Here is a 21419-nt window from a genome sequence, read left to right as displayed (position 1 = left end):
TTGCCGTATTTTTAATTACATTCATTATTATTTTTTAAACATTGTTATATTATTACTTTTGTCCATTTAATAAATCAAACAATACAATGAAAAAATTAAATAGATCCACTTATCACAAAAAAAAAAAATAAGTCAACAAGTTAATAAAATAGCTTTGTCTAATATACTTTTTCACCTAAATTTATGTTAAAAAGGTCATGTACCAATTAAAATTCAGTATTACTTTAACATAATTTTTAACTTTTAATAAAAAATTTTTAACATTATTTATTAATTCTATCATTAGAAGGAAAATTTTAATATTCTAACTATGATGTTATATATTTGTTTAACTTTATTATCTATATTTAATATAATTTTTTCATTACGTTATAATGGTGGACCAGTTACATATGGAATACCACAAATACCAATTGGTATGCAACAAAATTCAATTCCATATCAACAAATGTTACCATTTCAATATCAAAGAGGTAATAATTATGAAATACCTATAAATTATTCACCTTATCAATACTTATCACCATATACAAATTCAAATGGAATGTTAGGAAGTTACCTTCCATATTCATCATATTCAAATTCATATTATCCACAACTTACAAATTCTTATAATCCAACATCATTATATAATTTAATGTCAACAGGTATTTCAACCTATCCTTACTCAACTACTTATGATTCATCTAATATTTTTGGATATACAAGTTCTGGTTTATCATCAAATGGAATATTAACAGGATCTTCAGTAGCAAACTATCCATTATTATCTAGACAATTTATTTCAAGTTATCCTTACACAAAAAAAGTATAATTTATTTTTATTTAAATATTACATATAAAATAGATAATAATAATTTTTTTTTCACATAACCATAGTATCATATCCCACATTATTCATCATCATTGAATCCATTGAAGTTAAACTTCCAAGTCCATTAAATGATGAATAATCATAAACACTATTACCTTCACTTGTTGATTTATCTCTTTGTCTTCTATTTTTAAACCAATTACTTATTTGCATTAATTTTAATCCAGTTATCCTAGAAATATCTTTTTTTTCCTCTGTTGTTGGATATTTATTTTTTTTATAAAATTGTCTTAATACTTTTCTTGAATTTTCTTTAAAACTATATATAGTCTCCTGCCCATCCCATATACTTCTTGGGGGTGGATGTTTTTTACGTAAACGATACTTCTCCACAGGTCCTAATTCTTTTTGTTTTCTTAATTCATTTTCTGCATATCTTGCCTTATACCATAAATCTTGAAGTTCCTCAAAATATTTTTCCTCAAATGTTGATTGTGAAATAATTCTAAAAAGTTCATCAAATTTTTGAGAATGAAATAATGCATAAAGGTATCCTCTTTGAACAGATGATGATTGTGTATAACAATTTATTACAAAATAATCTGATTCAAATAATGATACCAATTTTTCACCATTTCTTTCTTGATATAATGCTTCACAGATACATTCTAACTATAGAAAAAAAAATGTTTTAATTATTATAATTTATTAACTTACTTGATCAATTGAAAATATTATTGGACTAGTATCATTTTTAAATGATATATGTTTTAAAACTTGATGATTTTGCATATTTTTAGAAATAAGTATGTTTTTATAGTTAAAAGGCAAAATGATAATTAAATATTCTGTTAGGAGATTCTATTTAATTGTACCAAGAAATTTTTATCCCGCCTCTAATTTTTATATTAATCTACCGTTTTCATTAAATATATAAGCTTATTATTTATTAAAATAAGGAGGAGTTTAATAAAATTAAAACTTTATTAAAAAAATAAAAAAAGCTCAAATTTCTTTACATATTTTTTTGTTTGTGATAATTAATGTTTTCCATAAATACAGATGTCATAATCGTAACTAATGAGATACCCAATCAAAAGTCAAGTATCTAATTAAGTGAAGTGTAAACTGAACCTGTGTTATGCTAATTAACGCTTATCTAATATTCAGAAGTTTACAAATATGGTTACGGTCAAATTTCCATGCTGAGATTGAAGATAAACATACTATTATATACTTGAATTAATTAAAATCATAACATATCATATTAACATATATTATTAAAAAAATAAAAACATTAAAATTTTAAAATAAAATTTATTTTTTTCTTTTTTTTTTAATAAAAATGAACAGTAATCATAATTATAAATATAAAGATAATCGGCACATTTCTGTTATACCAAAAATCAACATGCTCATATTTCACACCTAACTTTTATAAAAAAAGCCCGACTTCCTCTTTATATATTTGTGCAACTAATTATTTAACCAATTATCGCTACATAAAATGCGGTAACTTTCTGAAATAAGACCACTGTTGACATCTATGATTTTTTTAGAATGATGCAAGGACAAACTATTTGTACTATAGGTGGTCGTAAGATTTTATGTTCTTATCCTTAATAATTTAACAAATTATAAGATTTACATAAACTTATTAAAGAAAAAAATTTTTTTATATAAATGTTTCAAAACCAGATGTTTATTTAACAAATGAAAAATAAATATATTATTTTTTTTTAAGATAAAATCAAGGTGTTTAAATCGGTGCAAATTAGGATTGCTGTTAAGAGATCTCAGTTACAATAACAGGTGATTTATGGTTTAAATATACTTTCTGCCTGACTACATGCTGTTGACAGAAAAAAAGATTATCCTGATTAAGAAAATAATCAAATCTTTTGAAGTACTTCTAAATATTTAAAAAGATTTCATCAGCTTTCAATCCTATTTTCTTCTTTTTTTTCTATAAAATGGCAAATTTTTTGTAATAAATTGTTTTATTCAACAGCAGTAAATTGTTTAGATTCAATTATCTCTTAACATTTTTTAAGCGAGATTTATTTCAGGGACTGATAATTTATTATTATCTTAACAATTTTACCAAAACTTTGTATAATTTACAATTTTTCATAAAATAAAAACTTTATTTTAAAAGAATGCCATGCTTCAGCAAACAATTAATAACTTATCAATATATTATATCAATAAAAAAGTGCATAGTATGTTACAAGTTTGTAACTATATTATAAAGTCAAACTTTTATTGAAATTATGTAACGTATCCTTATTATATTTTTAATCTTTTTAATTTGTCTAAATATAATTAATCATAAAAAATATATAATAAAAAAAGTTTATTAAGTTACAATTTAAAATTATTATTCTTAAAAAACTTTTTTGTAATTGATTTATGAAGATTATATTAACATGAATCTTAAATCAAAATTTTACTATCTTTATTTTTAAGATAGCTATTAACTTTTTCTAAAATCAGATTTAGTTATTTATTATTGTAAATATGAAAAATATTCAAACTTTTTACTTTATTTTTATTATCATAACTACTTTTAAAATTTAGATTTATTTTTTGTATCTTTGATTTATTGTACTCCAAAGTAACTTTTATTTTTTGTCAATATTCCCATTTTAATAATTTTGTTTTTGAAGAAATTATTAATGTTTTCCTAAGAGTATTTTATTTTGGTCAAACTTTCATATATTAGATAACAGTATTTTTTCTTCTAATTTTTTTTTTGATTAAAGTTGACTTTTGTTTTCTAAAGAATATCTTTCAACTTAGAAATAAAAAAAACAAAGAACGTTTTCTAGTTTATAGTACAAGAACAAAGTGTCTGCTTCTAGTAAAATTAATTTTTTTAAAAAAATATCAAAAGAGACAAAATTTATCATCTGATAATCAAATTAAAAAAAATATTTTATGAAGAATTGTGATTTATTAAAAATTCAAGGTACAATAAAATGAACAAAAAGAATGTTCTTCAAAAAATTTTATCAATAAAAAAATTTTAAAATGTTATGAGATTTTAGAAATTTACAAAACTTGTGGAATTCTAAGTCTAACTTCAAAAACATATATCTAACTTAAAAAACATTTTTTTTACAAAAGGTTAATTTTAAAAACAGTTCCTTTAACTTCTTTATTCTTCAACCAAATTTCACTTTAAAATCAATAAAGACAACCATCTTGAAACATATGTTTCTATGTTAAAAAAGTTTATTAAAAATTGAAGTATCAAAAATAAATTTCACAACACGTTTTATCACCTATATACATAGGATAATTACTTTATACAAAAAAAATAAAACAAATTACCAAGAACTAAAATCTGAATATGGTTTTGATGATAAAGTTTTCTTTTCTTTTGGTTTTTCATTATTATCAGTAGTAGACTTTCTTTTTATATTTTCAATTAATTTAGGATTAATATATTTTCCAACATCATTTGAAAAAACTTTTGAGTGCAAATCTTTAAAAGTTTTATTTGCTTCTTCTTTTTGTCTCTTACCCTCATCAGTCATTTCAAATCGCTCTTTTCTAAGTTGTTCTTCTGCCTCCTTAAAAGGATTTTTTATTACATCAGTCGATAAAATTTTTATAGCAATTTTTGGTGTTTCTCCATCAGTTTCAGTTTCTTCCATGGTTTTTAGTGTATCAGTACCACCAACAACTTTACCAAACACTGTATTTTTTCCATTTAAAGAAGGCATAGGACGAAATATAATAAAAAATTGACTTTGATTTGTACAGTCAACACCTTTATTAGCCATTGAAATCATTCCACGTTCACTATGTGTATAACCATTATCACCACCAATTTCATTTGCAAAAGGTTTTCCCCAAATAGATTGACCACCTCGACCTGTTCCAGTTGGATCACCTCCTTGAATTAAAAAATATCTAATTAATCTATGAAAAATTGTATTATCATAATAACCATTTTCACAATGAGTAATAAAATTTTCACAGGTCTTTGGAGCAGCTTTACAATACAACTCAAGATTAAGATGACCAACATTAGTTAAAATTTTAACATAACCATTTGATGTAACAAGTTTATACTTTACAGTTTCATCATCCAAAATTGCTGCTTTATTTTCAGTGATAGGATCAAAAGCAGTAGAAGTAAAACCAGCAGCAACTTTTCCCTGAGAATAATTGGCAGAGTTAAATTTATCCACCACTTGAATTTGTTTAGGAATTGATAATAAAGGTTTTTGGGAACTATATTCTTTTTCCAATTCTTTTAATGCTTCCTGTGCCTCACATGATACAGAATTTAAAAAATAATCACCTTTTTGTGAATTTTTTTCTTTCTCAATTTCCATTCTTTTTTTTTCATCATTTTTTACATGTAAAAATGATTCAATATTAAATTTATCTATATTATTTGGATTTTGTAATATTATGACATCTTTTTTTTGAAATGGAACATCAGTTTGAGGATCTTTCATCCATCCTGTTTTATAACTTAATTCTTGAATTGTTTCTAAATCATAGACATTTCCACTTTGTCTTATACAAGCAATAGTTGAATTTTCAGTAAAAGGTTTATATTTTACAGGATCAATTTGATTACCTTTTTTATCTTTTGTAAAATTTAATTTAACAATATCTTTTATGGAAAGTTTTTTTCCTGTACAAGGATTTATTTTATTATCTTTTAAATAATTTACAATAGTTTCATAGTCAAATAAGTAACCTTCTGGACAACAAACAGGAATAGTATATGGTACAAGTGATAATGAACAATGAGAAAATGGTAATCTTTTGAATTCAACTTTCCTTTTTTTAGATAAAGAATCTTTATGCCCACCAAATTCATATCTCCATTCTTGTGTCGTTAAATATCTAAAAAAAAAATTAAATTATAATAAATTTTTATAAAACAATACCCTACAATTTATCTTTTTGATGTTGTTTTTTTCCCATTTGTAATTATCAAAAAAGTAGATCAACTACTTTTTCTAATTGTCTTCAAAAAAGCCACAAGAAATAAGACTCTTTATTCCAATATCTTGTTTATCGTTCAAAGAGTATTTTTATATATTGTGTTTTCTTTTTTTTCCATTCTAACAATAATTGATAATGTACAAGTTTTTATTAAGATGAAATTTAACTTAATTACTTAATGTATAAAATAAGGTCATTGTTGAAAAAAAATGTTTAAAAAAATTTCACAAATACAATCTCGATAATAATTTAATTTTATATCAAAAAACAATATTAAAGAAATATCTTTTAATTATAATAATTTAGCGGATTTTGGATATGATATTTTTTCTGATAAAAAGTATTATATTGTAATTTTTTCTATATAATAATTTTCAAGTCGAATATTTGTTAAAATTACATCGTATGGAATTTTTTCCACAAGTAAATATCATATCTAAAATCTACTGAAAATTTTTATCTACCTACATAAACTTGTTTAATTATTAAAATAAAATATTAATTAGTTGTTCATTATTTTAAATTATTTTTTAAATATAAACTTAACAAACAAATTTATTCATATTTTTATAAACCAATTTTACATGTATATTTGTATATTAAAAATATAATGAAAAACTTTTTTATTTTAAATTATTTTATTTTTTCATTAATATTTTTAATAAATACCCGAAATTTACGTAAAATAAAATTTCCCAAAAAAATTGATAAAACAAAAAATGCAAGTTTTAGATATTTTAAAATATTTTATTTTTTTTATTAGATATATATATTACAATGGTCTAATTTATGGGCTAAAGAAAAATATTATTTGAGGTGTCCTTTGTACAAAGAATGTAAATATTCATCATCATTTAGTGATGTCAAGAAGGCAGATGTTTTGATTTTTAAAGATCTCACATCTGATGAAAATCATATTCCAAAATATCGAAATCCTAAACAATTATATGTTTATATGAATATGGAACCAAAACTTGTTATTGATAGAAAGTAAATTTAAAAATTTTTATTAAAAGTAAATAAATTTTTAGAGAAATTCTAGGATATAAATGGAGACATAAAAATTTTTTTAACATGACTTATACATATTCATTAAAATCAGATATACAAGATACATATTATGGAAAATGGGTAAATAAACCAACAGAAAAAAGACTTAGTAAATATTATAAAAATGTATCAACAATACCAAAAATGAAAGATTTAAAACAAAAAAAACGTTATATAATTTGGACTGTTTCTGATTGTACAACTGCATCAAAAAGAGAAATAGCTGTTGATATGCTTAAAAAATATATTCCTGTAAATCAATATGGATTATGTAATAATAGATATTTAAATTATGATAGATCATCAAAAGAATTTAGAAAAAAATATGAAGAACATTTTTTTTATATTGCATTAGAAAATAGTAATTGTGAAGATTATATAACAGAAAAGTATTTTTCAAGAGTACATTTTAATTCTATACCAATTGTTGGATATCGAAAATATTACCAAAATATTGCACCAAATAATAGTTTTATAGCAATAGATGATTTTAATAGTCCAAAAGAAATGGCCAATTTTCTTTATTTTCTTATTAAAAATAAAAATGAATATTTAAAATATTTTGAGTATAGAAAAGAAGGATGGAAAGTATATAATATTGATAATGCATCAGATAACTTTTGTTCTCTTTGTAAAAAACTTGTAGAAATGAAAAAATCTGGTCAATTAGAAAAATATCATAAAATTTATTATGATGCTAGGGAAGAATTTTTATCATGGACTCAATGTCAAGAAAGTCAATATTTTTGGGAAAAGTGGATTAAGTAATAAAAAGGTATTCTTAAAATTTTTATATAATATATTTATTTAAATTTAGAAAAATATTTTGCATATATAAAAAAAATTTTAATCTTTATATGATTTTAAAAAATTTTTACAATGAAGAATTCTTTATTATTGTTTTTATTTTTTATTACAAAATTATATTTTATTTCACTTATTTTTTCATTGTTTGCCTGTAGTTCATCAAAAACAACCAAAAAAAATAAACGTAAAAAAAGTTCAAAAGGAAAAAAATCAAATGACAAAAAAGTAGATGAAATTAAACAAACATCATTCTCGACGGCACATCAAGGTAAAACTGAAATTATACTAAATGCACAACCACAAGATATTGAAAAATATATTAATGATAAAGAAGGTGGTGATGAAATTATAGAACAAGTTGTAAAAGCATTAGAGAAAAAAAAGCAGGAAAAATCTGATATGAGAAAATACAAACATTGGTTAGATTTTATTGAACAAAAACAATAAAATATTTATAAAAATAAATGTTAACTAAAATATAATATTTCAATATCTTTAAGCTATATAAGTTTATAACACTATAACGTTTTTCATTTCTAAATAATTATATACATATTATTGAATGAATTTATTTATTTCAATATAATAAAATCGAATATCTAATAACCAAATAATTAAAATATTTTTAAGAAATAATTTTCTTATGTTCAATATATAACTCTTTGCAACCTGGTCGGTATGCCTCAAACTTTTTCTTAACAACTTCATCAGTAATTGCATTTTCATGTTCAATTACTTTAGCAGAAATTTCTTCAATGCTTGCTCCGGATTCATCAAGTTTAACTATTTCAGATGTTGCTTCAGGTCCTAATAAATTAGAATATAATTCTTTGCATGCTGATGACAATGCAATTGTAGCTTTATTTTTTTCTTCACCAGATAAAGATTTATATATGTCATGAATTTCTTTTCCAATTTCACCTTCTGATTTTCCATTTGCTTTTAATGATTTAACTTTATCTAATTGTTCTTTAGACATCCAATTTAAATGTTCAATGGCAAATGAATCAAAATCTCCTTCAATATGTCTTTTACTTTTTCCTTTTAATGTTTCTTTATAAACTTTTTTACAGATTGATGAGTATGCTTCAGCTGTAAACTTTTTATCTTTGTCATCAATGCTTTCAATATATTTTTCGTATTTTTTTTCTATTTCTTCAGGTGCAGCATTATCTTCTTTCATTTGTTTAATTTCATTAATAATATCATTTGAAAGTATTTCATTATATATTTCACGACATGCTGTTACTAATTTTTGTTTAGCCTGAGATTTGATTGTATCTTCTGCTGCATCATAAAATTCTTCTACCTTTTCAGCTTGATGTTTAATACATTTTCCTTCTTCTTTAAGATCATTAAGTTCTTTAAGTTGATTTTCAGTTAACCAATCAAGTTGTTCCTTAGAAAAAGATTTATGCTCATCAGATACATGTCTTTTTTTACGACTAAGTTCTTTAAAAACTACTTTACATCTAGGACCATACATTTGTATTTTTTCTTTTTTTGTTTCATCAGTTATAGTAGATATAAATTCTTGTCCTTTTTCTTCCATTTTTTCAAATGTTGCACCGGATTCTTTTAATTTTTGCATTTCATCGGCAGCTTCATCTCCAAGTATCTTTCTAAATAATTCTCTGCAAGCACTAGCTAATTTGTTTGTGGCTTCAACTTTAGTATCTCCTGTTACTCCATTATAAAATTCCATAACTTTATTTGCAACTTCTTCTTTTTTAGAAGGATCATCACCTATTGATTTAATTTGTTCCAATTGTTCTGGTGTTAACCAAGTTAAATGATCATTAATAAATGAATTAATATCATTTTCATCATCATGGCGTTTTCTTCTTGCCTGCATTTTTTTAACCATTGCTAAACGTTTACATGTTGGTTTTATGGCAGAAAATTTAAGTTTCATTTCTTCATTTTCAAGTTGTCCTTCATATTCTGCTACTTTTGCACCAATTTCTTCAAAACTTTTACCAGATGATTTCATTTCAGTAATAACATTTTTAGCTTCTGTACCAAATATTTCTTCAAAAATTTCAGAACAAGCTAAAGTTAATTCTTCAGTAGCTTTAACTTTATTATCAGCTTCAAGGAGATCATAAAAGTCCATAACTTTCTCTCCTATTTCTTTCTTATCAATTCCATCTTCAACCATTTTTTTAACTTCATCAAATTGATCTTTGGTAAGCCAAGTTAAATGATGTTTAGCAAATTCCTCAAAATCACTATGAGGATGTCTTTTTTTTCTTGTAGATATTCCTTCTTTCATAAGATTACTAACTGATATGTAAGTTTGTCTACATAACATAACAACATTTCCCCATGTACATGCATTTTCATCTTTGCTTAAGTAAACCAAATCTAAAAATTTAACTGCTATATCATCAGAACTTTTGTTAGCTTCAATCATTTCATTTAATTCATTAAATGCTTTTTCTCCAACTTCATTCTTTAATAATTTATCACATTGAGCTCTTAAAAGTTTTGTTGCTTTAATTTTTTGTTCACCTACAGCTTTACTAAAAGCTAAAATATATTTAATACCCATTCTAGAACTATGGAAATCTTTATTTTGTAAACTATTAATAATAACTTTATCTTTTTCATCAAGCCATGAATTGCTGTTTTCAATGATTTCTTTCATATCAGGACAATTATTTGCGGATGAATTTTTTCTAAAACGTTTTGGGGGGTTTGTTTTATATATTCCACGACAAATTGGACTATAGGCTTTTACTTTTTCAATTTTATACTCATCAGTTAAACCATTTATTTTGTCTTGAATAATTTTTTCTAATTCAGGATATGTCATTCCACTATCACGCATCTCTTTTAAATTTAATAATGTAGCCTCACCAAAAACATCTTCAATAGTTTCAGCACAAAGAATTCTTAATTGTTCATATGCTTGTTTTTTTACTCCTCCAAATGTTTCTTGATAAAAAGCAAAAATTTTTTTGGCTATATCATGTCTTGATACACCATCAACTTTCATCTTTCTAAGGTCATTTTTTTGTTCATCATTTAAAAATCCTAAATGTTCTGAAATAAAACTTTCAAATTGACCATGAATATGTCTTTTTGATAATTTCTTTTTAAATAACATTGTACATGTAGGAGAATAAGTATTTAATTTTTCAAGTTTTTCAGAATCCTTTATATCATTTTTCCAACCATTTATTGTTTCAGCAATTTGTTCATGGCTTAAACCATCTTCTTTCATTTTTTTAACTTCTCTTGCTTTTTCTGCTCCAAAAATATCAACTAAAATTTCACGGCAACCACCTTTTAATGATTCTAGTGCTTTTGATTTCTTATCACTATCATCAATTTGTTCAAAATAATCAATGACTGTTTTAACAATTTCTGACTTTTCTACACCATCACTTTTCATTGTTTTTATATTTTTTAATTGTTCTTCATTTAACCAAGATAAATGTTCTTTTGCAAAAGATTCAAAATCAGAATGTTGATGTGCATGACGTTTTTTTCTATATTCCTGGAAAAGTTTCTTACAAGCAACATTATATGATTTTAACTCATCTAATTTTTTCTCATCAGTAATCTCCTTCATATGTTCTTGAAATTTAGACTCAAGTTGTTCAAAGCTTGCACCACTCTCTTTTAATTCTTTTAATTTATTTACTACATTTTCCCCAAAAATGTTAACGTATAATTCTTTACAAGCAACTTTTAGTGCTTCTGCTGCTGCTTCACGTTTATCATCTGAAACTTTGTTATAAAAAAATATAATTTTATTTGACATTGATTCTTTATTAGCTCCATTTTGTTTCATTTCGTCAAGTTCATTTTTTTGTTCACTTGTTAACCATGATAAATGTTCAGAGACAAAAGAATCCCAATCACCTTGGATATGTCTTTTACCATGATGATGATTTTGATGATGATCATCATCATTGTGATTATGATCTTTATTTGATTGGAAATTTTCTTCTAAATTATGCCCAGATATATGATGAGTATCTCTACGTTTAACATCTTTTATTTCAATAGAATCATCATTCCATAAATTTTTACATTCCTCTTTCCATGCTAAGACCATTCCTCTTCTACTATCAGAAAGACGAGTAACATATTCAGACATTTTTTCTTCAATTTTTTCCATATTCTTGTTTTCCAAGAATCCTTTAAATTCTTTTTGTTCCTCCTCAGAACAAACATCTTTCAACCAATTAATACACATTTTTTTATAATATTTATTCCATGGTTTTTTTTGTTCATCTGAAAGCATATTAAAGTATGACATAATTTTTTCTTTAATTTCTAAATCAGATTTTCCTCCAGCTTTCATATTTCCAATATCAAGGATTTGTTCATCATTCATCCAAGCATCAGCAGTTGTCTCTTTTGAATTAAGATATTTTGACAAACCATCATCATTAGGAAGCTACAGATATATAAATTATATTTAAACAAAATTAAACTTACAGGTCCTCCATATATGCCTGATATTGCTACAATAGAAATTAGCAAAAATGTAAAAAGCATTTGGTCTTTTAACATTATATTTTTGTAGACTAAATTAATATCAAGGAAAATTTTATTATCAATATATATTGGAAAAAGTTTATAAATATCTGTAATTTAACCGTAGTTGGTATCTATAATCAACAAAACTATTAAATAACTATTCCTTTAAACGTAATATTATCTTTTATGATTAAATAAACAAATATAATTTTATTTTTAATTTCTTATCTTAATAACTTACTTTTTGTTATCAGTAACCTATATTAACAAATTATTTTGTGATGACATTTCAATAAAGAACTTTTAATTTTAAATCAAATTACTTACAATATTAACACATTGTGTAAAATTTTTTTTATTCTATAATTAAACCGTTAACATTTAACATTTAACCAATAATAAAAAGTTAAATTATCTAATACAATCATTTATTGTTATAACAATTTTTTTTGATAAAATTAAATAACAAAGATTCTATTAATATAAAAATTTTTATACTTTGATTTTAATCAATTATATCATAAACAATAATGCATTTATTGAAATTTACAATGTCTCATCTTACAATAAATGAGATATTTTAGTAAATTTTTATAAACATAAATAAAACAAAAAAAATTATCAAAACAGTTAAATAATTTATACTTTATGTATAGATTAAATTTCAAATTTTCTAAAATTATAAAAAAAATATTTATTTATATTTAAACAGAGTAAAATTTAAAATGAATAAAAAAAATTAATCAGTGATATGAAATAATGTAATTTTTAAAAATCAAGCAAATGATAAAAATTAAAGAAAAATGTGTCAATTATTATGCTAATTTTTATAATAACAAAAAAAAAACTTCAATCTATGGTAGTGGTAAAGCAATTATGATTATGTAACAATGTGTAAATTTTTGGCGCTCATATGTAAAATTTATATTGTAATTTATCAATTTCAAAATATACAAATAATTTTCTCCAATGGTACAAAAAGTATCAAATTTGTTATGAAATTGAAATGATTCTTTATCAAAATTATTATTAAAGGAAATTTTAATAGTAAGTTATGTATTTTTTTTTCTATCATTTTATTTTGATAACACGAATTTGATTATAAAAGTTGTGTACTTTTAGTTAATAACAAAATTATCTAGCTAGGTTTAAAAATTTGTTTTTAAATAATAATTTTTATGTATGCCTAATATTGATAAATTTTAAACAAAACAATTTTAGTAACAAAAAAAAGAGATATTTTCCTAAAAAAAATATTATTTAAAATAATATTTTGACTAACAATAAATAACTAGAAAAAAAAATAGTCTGAATTATTTACGAATTGATGCAACAGCTTTTTTTGCTGCATCATCCAAATTCTCTGCTGTAATAATATTTAATCCACTTTTTGATAGTAATTCTTTAGCAGAAGCTACATTTGTACCTTCTAGACGAACGATCAAGGGAACATTTAAGCTCATTTTTGAAAAAGCTGATATCAATCCTTGACTTATAGTTTCACAATTAACAATTCCTCCAAAAATGTTAACTAAAATAGATTTAACCTTTGGATCACTTGAAATAATTCTTAAAGCTTCAAAAACTTGTTTTTCACTGACATTACCACCAACATCCAAAAAGTTTGAAGCTTTTCCACCATTTAATTCAATTATATCCATTGTTGCCATTGCTAAACCAGCACCATTAACCAAGCATGCAATATTTCCATCCATACCAATATAATTCAAATTAAACTTTTCAGCTTCTATCTCTCTTTCATCTCTATCTTCATGATTCTCAAGAGTAAAAATTTCTTTTTGACGGAATGCAGCATTATCATCAAAGTTAAATTTTGCATCAACATTTACAACTCTTGTATCATCTGTTTCGACAAAAGGATTTATTTCTATTTGTGTTGCATCAACATTTGTAAATAATTTATATAACTTTTTTATTTCTTCTGCAGCTTTTGTTGCAAGGCTATTTTTAAATTCTAATTTTGATGCAATTCTAGAAGCTTGTTCATCTGTTAAACCTTTTTCAATATCAATTACTTCTTTAAATATAAGTTCAGGTGATTTTTCAGCTACTTCCTCAATATCTACTCCTCCAGCTGGTGATGCTACAATTACAGGTCCATTTGAATCTCTATCAATAAGAATAGCTAAGTATGTTTCTCTAGTAATGTTTATACTTTCACAAATCATAACTTTTTTAATTTTAACACCATCCTTAGATGTCTGTTTTGTTATCAAATGTTTATTAATCATATTACTTGCAGCATCAATAACCTTATTTTTTCTAAAAAATACAAATTATATAAAAATTAATTTAACCACTTACTCTTGAGAAATATAAATTCCACTTAAACCATTAGGTCCTTCCTTTAAATGACCCTTACCGCGTCCACCAGCTAAAATTTGAGCCTTGACCACATATTCCTTAGGACCTAAAATAATATGAATAAAAATTTATTAAAAAAAAAACGTACTAAAATTTTTCAACTTTTCTTCAACATCTACTTTACTATCAGCAACAATAAAGTTCTGTATAGAACAATTAAACTTTTTAAGTAATGTTTTACTTTGATACTCTTGCAAATTTAAATGCCTTATTTGATAAATCTAAAAATTTCTTTTCAAATTAAATAAATAATAATTTACCTTACAAGCAGAATTTAAAAATGAAACTGATTTATTAATATTTCTTAACATAATCACTTCTAACAAATATTATTTATAATTAATTAGTTTTTTAATATATATATACAACACTCCAAATACTTTCGCTGTACACATTGATACGAAAATAGTAGATGAAAAATAAGAATTTACAAATATTATTTAAATTTTATGAATATTAAAAGGAAAAAAATGTTTTTTTTAAAAATATATATATTTTTTTTTAAATATAAAAATGACGTTAGAAAGTCATTTAACTACCAACAGTGAATATTGTCAACAATCATTAAGAATAAAATGTGAACAAAGTATGTTTTTTTATTTTATTATAATTGATAGTCTGTAGATTTAAAGTCTTTAGAATCAAAATCTTCAACGTATGCATTTGAAAATTCAATACCAGACAATTCATCACAATCAAATGATAATTCACAAACATTTGATAAAGATAGTTCACCCGATATTACAATTACCAATCATCATTTTGCTAAATATATGACAAAAAGTGAATTGGTAAAAAAACTTGAAAGAGTTACTGGAGAATTAGTCCAACCAATTATAGTTGGAAGAGAACTTTTTTTTATTAATTCAACGGAAGAAACTAAAACAGCATTTGAAATTGAACCATCAGATGATCAAACACAAATTGATGAGGAATAATAAAATTATTTTTCTTTGAAAAAAGTTTTTACAATTTGTCCCAAAAAAAAACAACATTAATACACAACTAAATCAAGTAAACTATTTTATTGATAATTTAATTAATTTTTTTATTTTACATATATTTTCTAAAGTTACAAAGTAAGTGATTTATAGAGAGATTTTGTGTTATCATTTTTAATTTGTTTAATATGATCAACTGTTTTTTCTAATCCATCTCTCAAGAAGCTGTTGTCAGTATAGTAGTCTAGTAATTCAATATTGTTTTTAATTTTTACAATCATTTCTTGAATGGTTTCTTCAGTAATTTCAGTACATCCGTTCTCATAAAAATAGATATAATAGTTAAGAATATATGTATATAATGTAATTTGAACAATTTCTTCCATGCACTGTGCTGTAACTTTAAGTGCCTTCTTGAAACAATCCAATACTTTACCTCCATTATGTACAGGTTTTACTTCATTATTTTCAGTTACCATAGATTCCCAGTATAATGAAGCAACAGAACATATCATCTTTGCTTGATCAGGTTTTCTCAACATTTTATTTACAGCCAAAAAACATTGATTTCTCAAAGGTGCATGATTTTCTTCTGATAAACATGATATAAATGAAATTGTTCCTATAAGAAGATATAATGCATCCTGTTGTTCTTTACTATCACTAATATCTTCTTCAAACAATGTAAATGCTTTTGTAATAAGTTCGTACACGACCGATTCACAAGCATCAAATTTTAATTTGCTTGCAGCAGTGGCTGCTTGTAAATAATACCTAAAAGCCGGTACTGCCATTTCACCATTTAGGTAAATTGTATTAACAGTACTCATAACAAATTTGAATATATCCAAAATAAATTCTTCTTTAGTTTCTTTGTCATCTAAACAATTTTTAGAATATCTTTCAGAAATATTTAATAAACAATTAACTATTGATGGTAATGTATATCGAATTCGGTGTTTTCCACCATTACCTAATGAACGTTTTAGTTTTTTTATAAGATCTAATTGATTTGAAAAATCTGAATCATCTATGTAGTATGGTAAGCGTGCTAGTAGTCCTTGTTCCTCCATAAAATCTTCATTTGTATCAATATCTTCTAGTTGGTCTGGTTGATCAACCATAAGGCAGTTTGTCAATTGGAGAACACTTATTATTTCCTCATCGCTTTTTATTTTAGTGTCATTTTCAATTAATTTTTTTAAAAATTCAGAAGCAACAAATGTTCTCCCTCTATAATCCAGAAAATTAAGAACTTTAACATAATCCTTAATCTTAAATATGTTAAGAGGATTTTTATAAAGATCAAGAGGAATTTTTAAAAATTTAACTGTCTCTTTACCTAACGCAGTTCCATATACAATAGAATGAATTTTTAACGTTTCTAAAACGCTAACTAAAGAAGTATAGACAATTGTAGCATATTCTGATATTTCAGGCCAACATCTAATTGCCAAGTCAACAATGTTACCTTGAAGACTAACAATATCATCGGGTGGTAAAGATTGTTTTGTTGATATAAGATCCTCTACATGTTTTGAAAAAATTTCAAATAAATGTGCATCCGTAGGTACAGCATCATTTTTTTCATCAGTAACATAAGCAGCAATTCTACTAATAAGTAATCCTAAAATTTTTTTAATTTGAACTTGATCTTCTAATTGTTTACACGCAAATAAAAAATCATCAAGTGTACTAAGATGATAATTATCTGGAAATACCTGAATCACACATTCCATTAAGTACTCTTGTGCCAACGGATCAGAACAAGAAATTGCTTGTTCCAAAATTTGTGGCAAAACAAATTCCTTATATATATTGAGATTCATGTTATCAAGCTGTGATAATGTTACAAGATTACTACCAACCAAAATTCTTAATTCTCTACGCTCAGCCTCTCTCTTTTCTTTTTCCCTACTATGACCCTGATATTGCATTCTAACCCATAATTTATTCATTTCCGAAAAATTTGTCATAATAGCCTCAATAGCATCAGAAATTGTCCCGTCATCGGTATCAGGATTGTCGGTAGTATCATAAGTAGTCGTGTCCGCTACATCAGGTAAAAAATTTTTCATATGTTGTAAAAGATAATTACGTAAAAATAAACCACGTAATGGTTGTTGAACACCTCTACACATTTCAACCAAATCACATAAAAGTTGTTTTTTTGAAACATGACCGCAATTTAAAAATACAGTTCCAACAGTTATGAGTAAATAAAGTCTAGGTATAATATTTCCAGCATATTGAACAAGTTCATAAAGTTCTGACACATTAATTCCATTTTGACTTTGATCATTTAAATGTGTTTCTAAGTTTGATAGTTGAAGCGTCACATCAATAACTATAATAAAAAAATAATTTACATAAACAGTGAGACATACAAAGTTTATAGTAATTTTTGGGAGAAAGTGCAGATGTCCTTAATTCACCAAGCATAATAGAAGCATGTTTCAGTCCATCCATCAATTCATTATTTTTTAATGCTTGATTCATCAATTGTGATTCATTCTCAACTAACCTTAATGATTCTTCCAACAGACGTTCTTGATCTCCAGATGACATTTGGCTGAAAATTGTTACTGTTATATAGAAGAAATTTAAATTGATTTTATAAAAGAAAATATAAAATCTCAAATTAAAATAATATATATAAAAGTAAAAGGAAACATATATATATTAAAAATTTATTCCTAATAAAATAAACTAATGATAAGTAATATCAATTACAAATTGTGAATAAACAATAAAAATGTAACATACATTCAATGATTACACATACCATTAGTAAACAAATATAAAGTGTTATTGGATACAAAAAAAAACTCTATTTTTAATAATAATTTTTCTATCTCTTGTCAAATTTAATCGCTATAAGACAATTTAAGTAAACAATCAAGTTCTCTCACAACATTTTTGTCTATAGGCATTGGAATATAGTGGTTCTTTCATGTTTAACATCTTCCAACTGTACACTGTTCAAAGAGTGATAAAATTTTGACATTAAGAAAATGGCTATTTCCGAAGAAGTTCCTATGGAAGTTGAAGAAAACAACACTTTACCTCTTTTTGAAACATTTTCCATTTTAAAATATATTAAAGAAGCTCAACAAAAACATGGTTTAAGACATGGTGACTACAATAGATACAGGTAAAATTGGCGAGTAGTAATTTTTTCTATAATTGTGTAAAATTTTTTAGAATATATTGTGGTGACAGAATTCTCAGAATACGTCGAAGACTTAACTTTACCCATAATTATAAATCTGTTAAAAAAATAAAAAGTAAATGGCAAGAGAAACGTGTTACTAAGGATAAAGTGACAGAACTTGGTTTTGTTGAAATTGTAATGTTTGATGCTGAAAGAGATTGGGCATATGCTCAACATCTTAAGCATGAAATTGGAAATGATACTCATTCAAGAAAAAAATATCATATGCGTAGAAAATTAAGAAATGCAGTTTATCATAGTTCAAATTTAGAAAAATTAATTAAAAATAATGATAGATTTGATGCTGTAAGCAAATTAGAAGTCCAATCATACAGTAGTTACATTAAAGGTGTACTAAATGTTGAGTTAAAACAATGGAAAATTGCTGCTGAATGTTTTCGTACCGTAAAGACAATTTATGATAAGTTAGCTAGTGTTGTTAAATTTCCTGACATGATTCAATTGTACAATTCTCGTTGTCGGGAAATCCAACCTCTTCTTCGTATATGTGAATACAATTTAGGTGATTCTTCTGATGCTGTATCAGATATGATTCGCCTTAAACATGATGGTTCTTCCGAAGTTTCAGCTGAACTTGGGAAATTGATCGATGAACTTCAGGCTAAAAGTATTGGTGATATGGAGAGTTCTGTTTCTTGGGCTACGTTTACAACTCCAGTTGCTCAATTAAAGGTGAGGCAGTTGATTCTCCAAGAAAAAGGATTACAAAATGAGGTAGATAGTTATAAATCATTTGACGAGAAAGTAAGTGTTTATGAAATGTTCCTTCAAAATTTAAGAGAGGAGTTAGGGAAATTACTTGATGAAAGAAAAAAACTTCCACCTTCCTCTGCAGAAGATCTAAGAAATCCATTGGTTATTACGATACATTACTTAGAATTTTTGAAATTTAAAATTTCTTCTGAGCGTTATTTGCTGATGATCAATAATATGAAATATGGAAATATTGCAAAAAATGTTAAACCACAAGATTTCCTACGTCTTTACGGTAGTATCATTCAAAATGCACATGATGTTATTGCAATTAATGGTGCTATCGATGACAAAGCGTTGGTTGACGCTTTTACGTTCAAAGCTCAATTTTATCAAGCTTTCAAAACTTTTTATATGTCTCAGGTTTACAATCAGATAAATAAACTTACTGAATCAGAAGCCTTACTAGCCAAGTCGAAAGAGCGTGTAAAACATTTGCTTGTAACTATTGATGGACTAAAAGGAAACCACTATGTTTTGGAAAAAAAAGAAGAATTAGAATGTTTAAGAAATTTAATTAAAGAAGCTAAAGTAACTAATAAAGCCAATTTGTTCTGTTCTAGTTTGGACGAATCAGAAGAAAACAGTTATAAACTTCCATCCGGATATATAAATGAAAATCCAGACAAATTGTATTTATTTGAACCTTCCGATATAGAAGAAAGTGAAAAGAATGAGAATGGATTACCTATTGTTAATCTTGGTGTCGAATTGCAACCAATGCCTGCAAAGCCAATGTTCTTTGATTTAGCATTAAATCATATTAAAGTTGATGATCGTCTAAAGAAGAAATATCCAGATATTTTTAAAAATTAAGAGAATTTTATAATTATATTAAATATTTGTTAACTTAAATAGATTTTTGTTTGCCAAAAAAACTTTGTTTTGTGTCCTTTTATTACAGATTAGTATATTATACAAAAAAGTAAAACGATCGGTTTTCATGTATCACGACATTATTTTCTATAAGAGTTGCATCATAATTCTATAATTTTCTAAAATGCTTATCTTTTTTTTGATAAAAATTTGAATCTAAAAAAGTTTTATGTCCATAATTTTGAGTTTTTTTTTTCAGTCGAGAAGAGGAATTCTTTCAAGAAAAGAGAAAATTAGAGTTAATAAAATTAGTATTTTTTTAACATAAAAGATAAAATAAACTATACTTACAAAAATAATCTTTTGTAAGCTGGGACGTATAGAATGATCCAAATGTTTTAATTTTAAGATTAGAGAATTCTTTCTTCGAATATGAAAATTCAACAGATATTTTATAATTAAAGTCATAATTTTCAGATGCAGAATATTTATTTGATTCAAGAATTAAGGTAAGATCTCTGATGTAAATTTCAGAAAAAACTGTTTTTGGCTATTTTTTTAAATTTTAAAAGTGCTTTAATAAGGTTCAATTTTTTTTTTACAATTAAGCATTCATTGAAATTATTAAAAAAAAGATAAATTTCAACTTGGATTACGTAGTAGTATGTTGCCTACAGTTCAATGTAGATAAAGTTAAATGTTTATAAAATACTAGATATTTGATAAATTATTGTATAATTTTGAACAAAGAATATTTGACAATTTCAAATGAAGTATAATTTTCAAAAGGATAAAAAAAATTCAAGTTCAATAAAAAATTGACTAAAGACAATTTTGTCTTGTCCAGTTAAAGTATAGAAATATTAGAAAAAATTCCATTGAAAGTGGTTTATCATTGGTTCCAGTTTCATCAGCAACATCTTTATCAAATTTTTTCTTTTTCTTAAAGTTTTTTTTACTATATTTAAAAAAATCACTATCACAGTAATTTTGTACAACATAATAACTTTTTAACAAATAAGAAAAATGTTTTTTTTTACTAGCTAAACATAATTAAATAAATTAAAAATGAATAAAAAAATTGTTTATCTTTCAATGTTAATGATAATTATTTATTTTGTTTGTTGTAATAAAAATTTATTAAAAA

General features: G+C 24.4%; 10 protein-coding genes across 10 annotated transcripts; 4 read left to right on the top strand and 6 right to left on the bottom strand.

Moving 5' to 3' along the window:
* Window positions 1–310: 310 nt before the first annotated feature.
* SRAE_1000225800 (Hypothetical protein) lies at window positions 311–814 on the top strand (the record flags this gene model as incomplete). Its single annotated transcript, XM_024649313.1, has 1 exon — window positions 311–814. One exon carries the CDS (start codon window positions 311–313, stop codon window positions 812–814), a length of 504 nt encoding a protein of 167 aa, XP_024503203.1.
* A 51-nt stretch (window positions 815–865) lies between these two features.
* SRAE_1000225700 (GM13131p) lies at window positions 866–1606 on the bottom strand (the record flags this gene model as incomplete). The annotated part of the gene is made up of 2 exons (XM_024649312.1): window positions 866–1486; window positions 1532–1606. The coding sequence occupies 2 exons, from the start codon at window positions 1604–1606 to the stop codon at window positions 866–868; spliced, it is 696 nt and encodes a 231-aa protein (XP_024503202.1).
* A 2491-nt stretch (window positions 1607–4097) lies between these two features.
* On the bottom strand, window positions 4098–5767 carry SRAE_1000225600 (Peptidyl-prolyl cis-trans isomerase-like 2; the record flags this gene model as incomplete). The annotated part of the gene is made up of 3 exons (XM_024649311.1): window positions 4098–4101; window positions 4151–5686; window positions 5736–5767. The coding sequence occupies 3 exons, from the start codon at window positions 5765–5767 to the stop codon at window positions 4098–4100; spliced, it is 1572 nt and encodes a 523-aa protein (XP_024503201.1).
* A 631-nt stretch (window positions 5768–6398) lies between these two features.
* SRAE_1000225500 (Alpha-(1,3)-fucosyltransferase C) lies at window positions 6399–8092 on the top strand (the record flags this gene model as incomplete). Its single annotated transcript, XM_024649310.1, has 4 exons — window positions 6399–6509; window positions 6552–6778; window positions 6820–7602; window positions 7801–8092. 4 exons carry the CDS (start codon window positions 6399–6401, stop codon window positions 8090–8092), a joined length of 1413 nt encoding a protein of 470 aa, XP_024503200.1.
* A 178-nt stretch (window positions 8093–8270) lies between these two features.
* On the bottom strand, window positions 8271–12175 carry SRAE_1000225400 (Hypothetical protein; the record flags this gene model as incomplete). The annotated part of the gene is made up of 2 exons (XM_024649309.1): window positions 8271–12059; window positions 12101–12175. 2 exons carry the CDS (start codon window positions 12173–12175, stop codon window positions 8271–8273), a joined length of 3864 nt encoding a protein of 1287 aa, XP_024503199.1.
* A 1280-nt stretch (window positions 12176–13455) lies between these two features.
* On the bottom strand, window positions 13456–14838 carry SRAE_1000225300 (Succinyl-CoA ligase [GDP-forming] subunit beta, mitochondrial; the record flags this gene model as incomplete). The annotated part of the gene is made up of 4 exons (XM_024649308.1): window positions 13456–14425; window positions 14468–14573; window positions 14616–14748; window positions 14788–14838. 4 exons carry the CDS (start codon window positions 14836–14838, stop codon window positions 13456–13458), a joined length of 1260 nt encoding a protein of 419 aa, XP_024503198.1.
* Window positions 14839–15040: 202 nt separating this feature from the next.
* On the top strand, window positions 15041–15465 carry SRAE_1000225200 (Hypothetical protein; the record flags this gene model as incomplete). Its single annotated transcript, XM_024649306.1, has 2 exons — window positions 15041–15113; window positions 15152–15465. 2 exons carry the CDS (start codon window positions 15041–15043, stop codon window positions 15463–15465), a joined length of 387 nt encoding a protein of 128 aa, XP_024503197.1.
* Window positions 15466–15599: 134 nt separating this feature from the next.
* SRAE_1000225100 (Vacuolar protein sorting-associated protein 35) lies at window positions 15600–16592 on the bottom strand (the record flags this gene model as incomplete). The annotated part of the gene is made up of 1 exon (XM_024649305.1): window positions 15600–16592. One exon carries the CDS (start codon window positions 16590–16592, stop codon window positions 15600–15602), a length of 993 nt encoding a protein of 330 aa, XP_024503196.1.
* A 77-nt stretch (window positions 16593–16669) lies between these two features.
* On the bottom strand, window positions 16670–18036 carry SRAE_1000225000 (Vacuolar protein sorting-associated protein 35; the record flags this gene model as incomplete). The annotated part of the gene is made up of 3 exons (XM_024649304.1): window positions 16670–16701; window positions 16811–17815; window positions 17856–18036. The coding sequence occupies 3 exons, from the start codon at window positions 18034–18036 to the stop codon at window positions 16670–16672; spliced, it is 1218 nt and encodes a 405-aa protein (XP_024503195.1).
* A 446-nt stretch (window positions 18037–18482) lies between these two features.
* SRAE_1000224900 (Signal recognition particle subunit SRP68) lies at window positions 18483–20272 on the top strand (the record flags this gene model as incomplete). Its single annotated transcript, XM_024649303.1, has 2 exons — window positions 18483–18622; window positions 18673–20272. The coding sequence occupies 2 exons, from the start codon at window positions 18483–18485 to the stop codon at window positions 20270–20272; spliced, it is 1740 nt and encodes a 579-aa protein (XP_024503194.1).
* Between the last annotated feature and the right edge of the window lie 1147 nt (window positions 20273–21419).

This window comes from Strongyloides ratti (genome assembly GCF_001040885.1).
Source record: "Strongyloides ratti genome assembly S_ratti_ED321, chromosome : 1".
In the NCBI taxonomy this organism is placed as follows: domain Eukaryota; kingdom Metazoa; phylum Nematoda; class Chromadorea; order Rhabditida; family Strongyloididae; genus Strongyloides; species Strongyloides ratti.
Note: the sequence above shows the minus strand (reverse complement) of the source record. Positions and strands in the feature narration are given on the sequence as shown.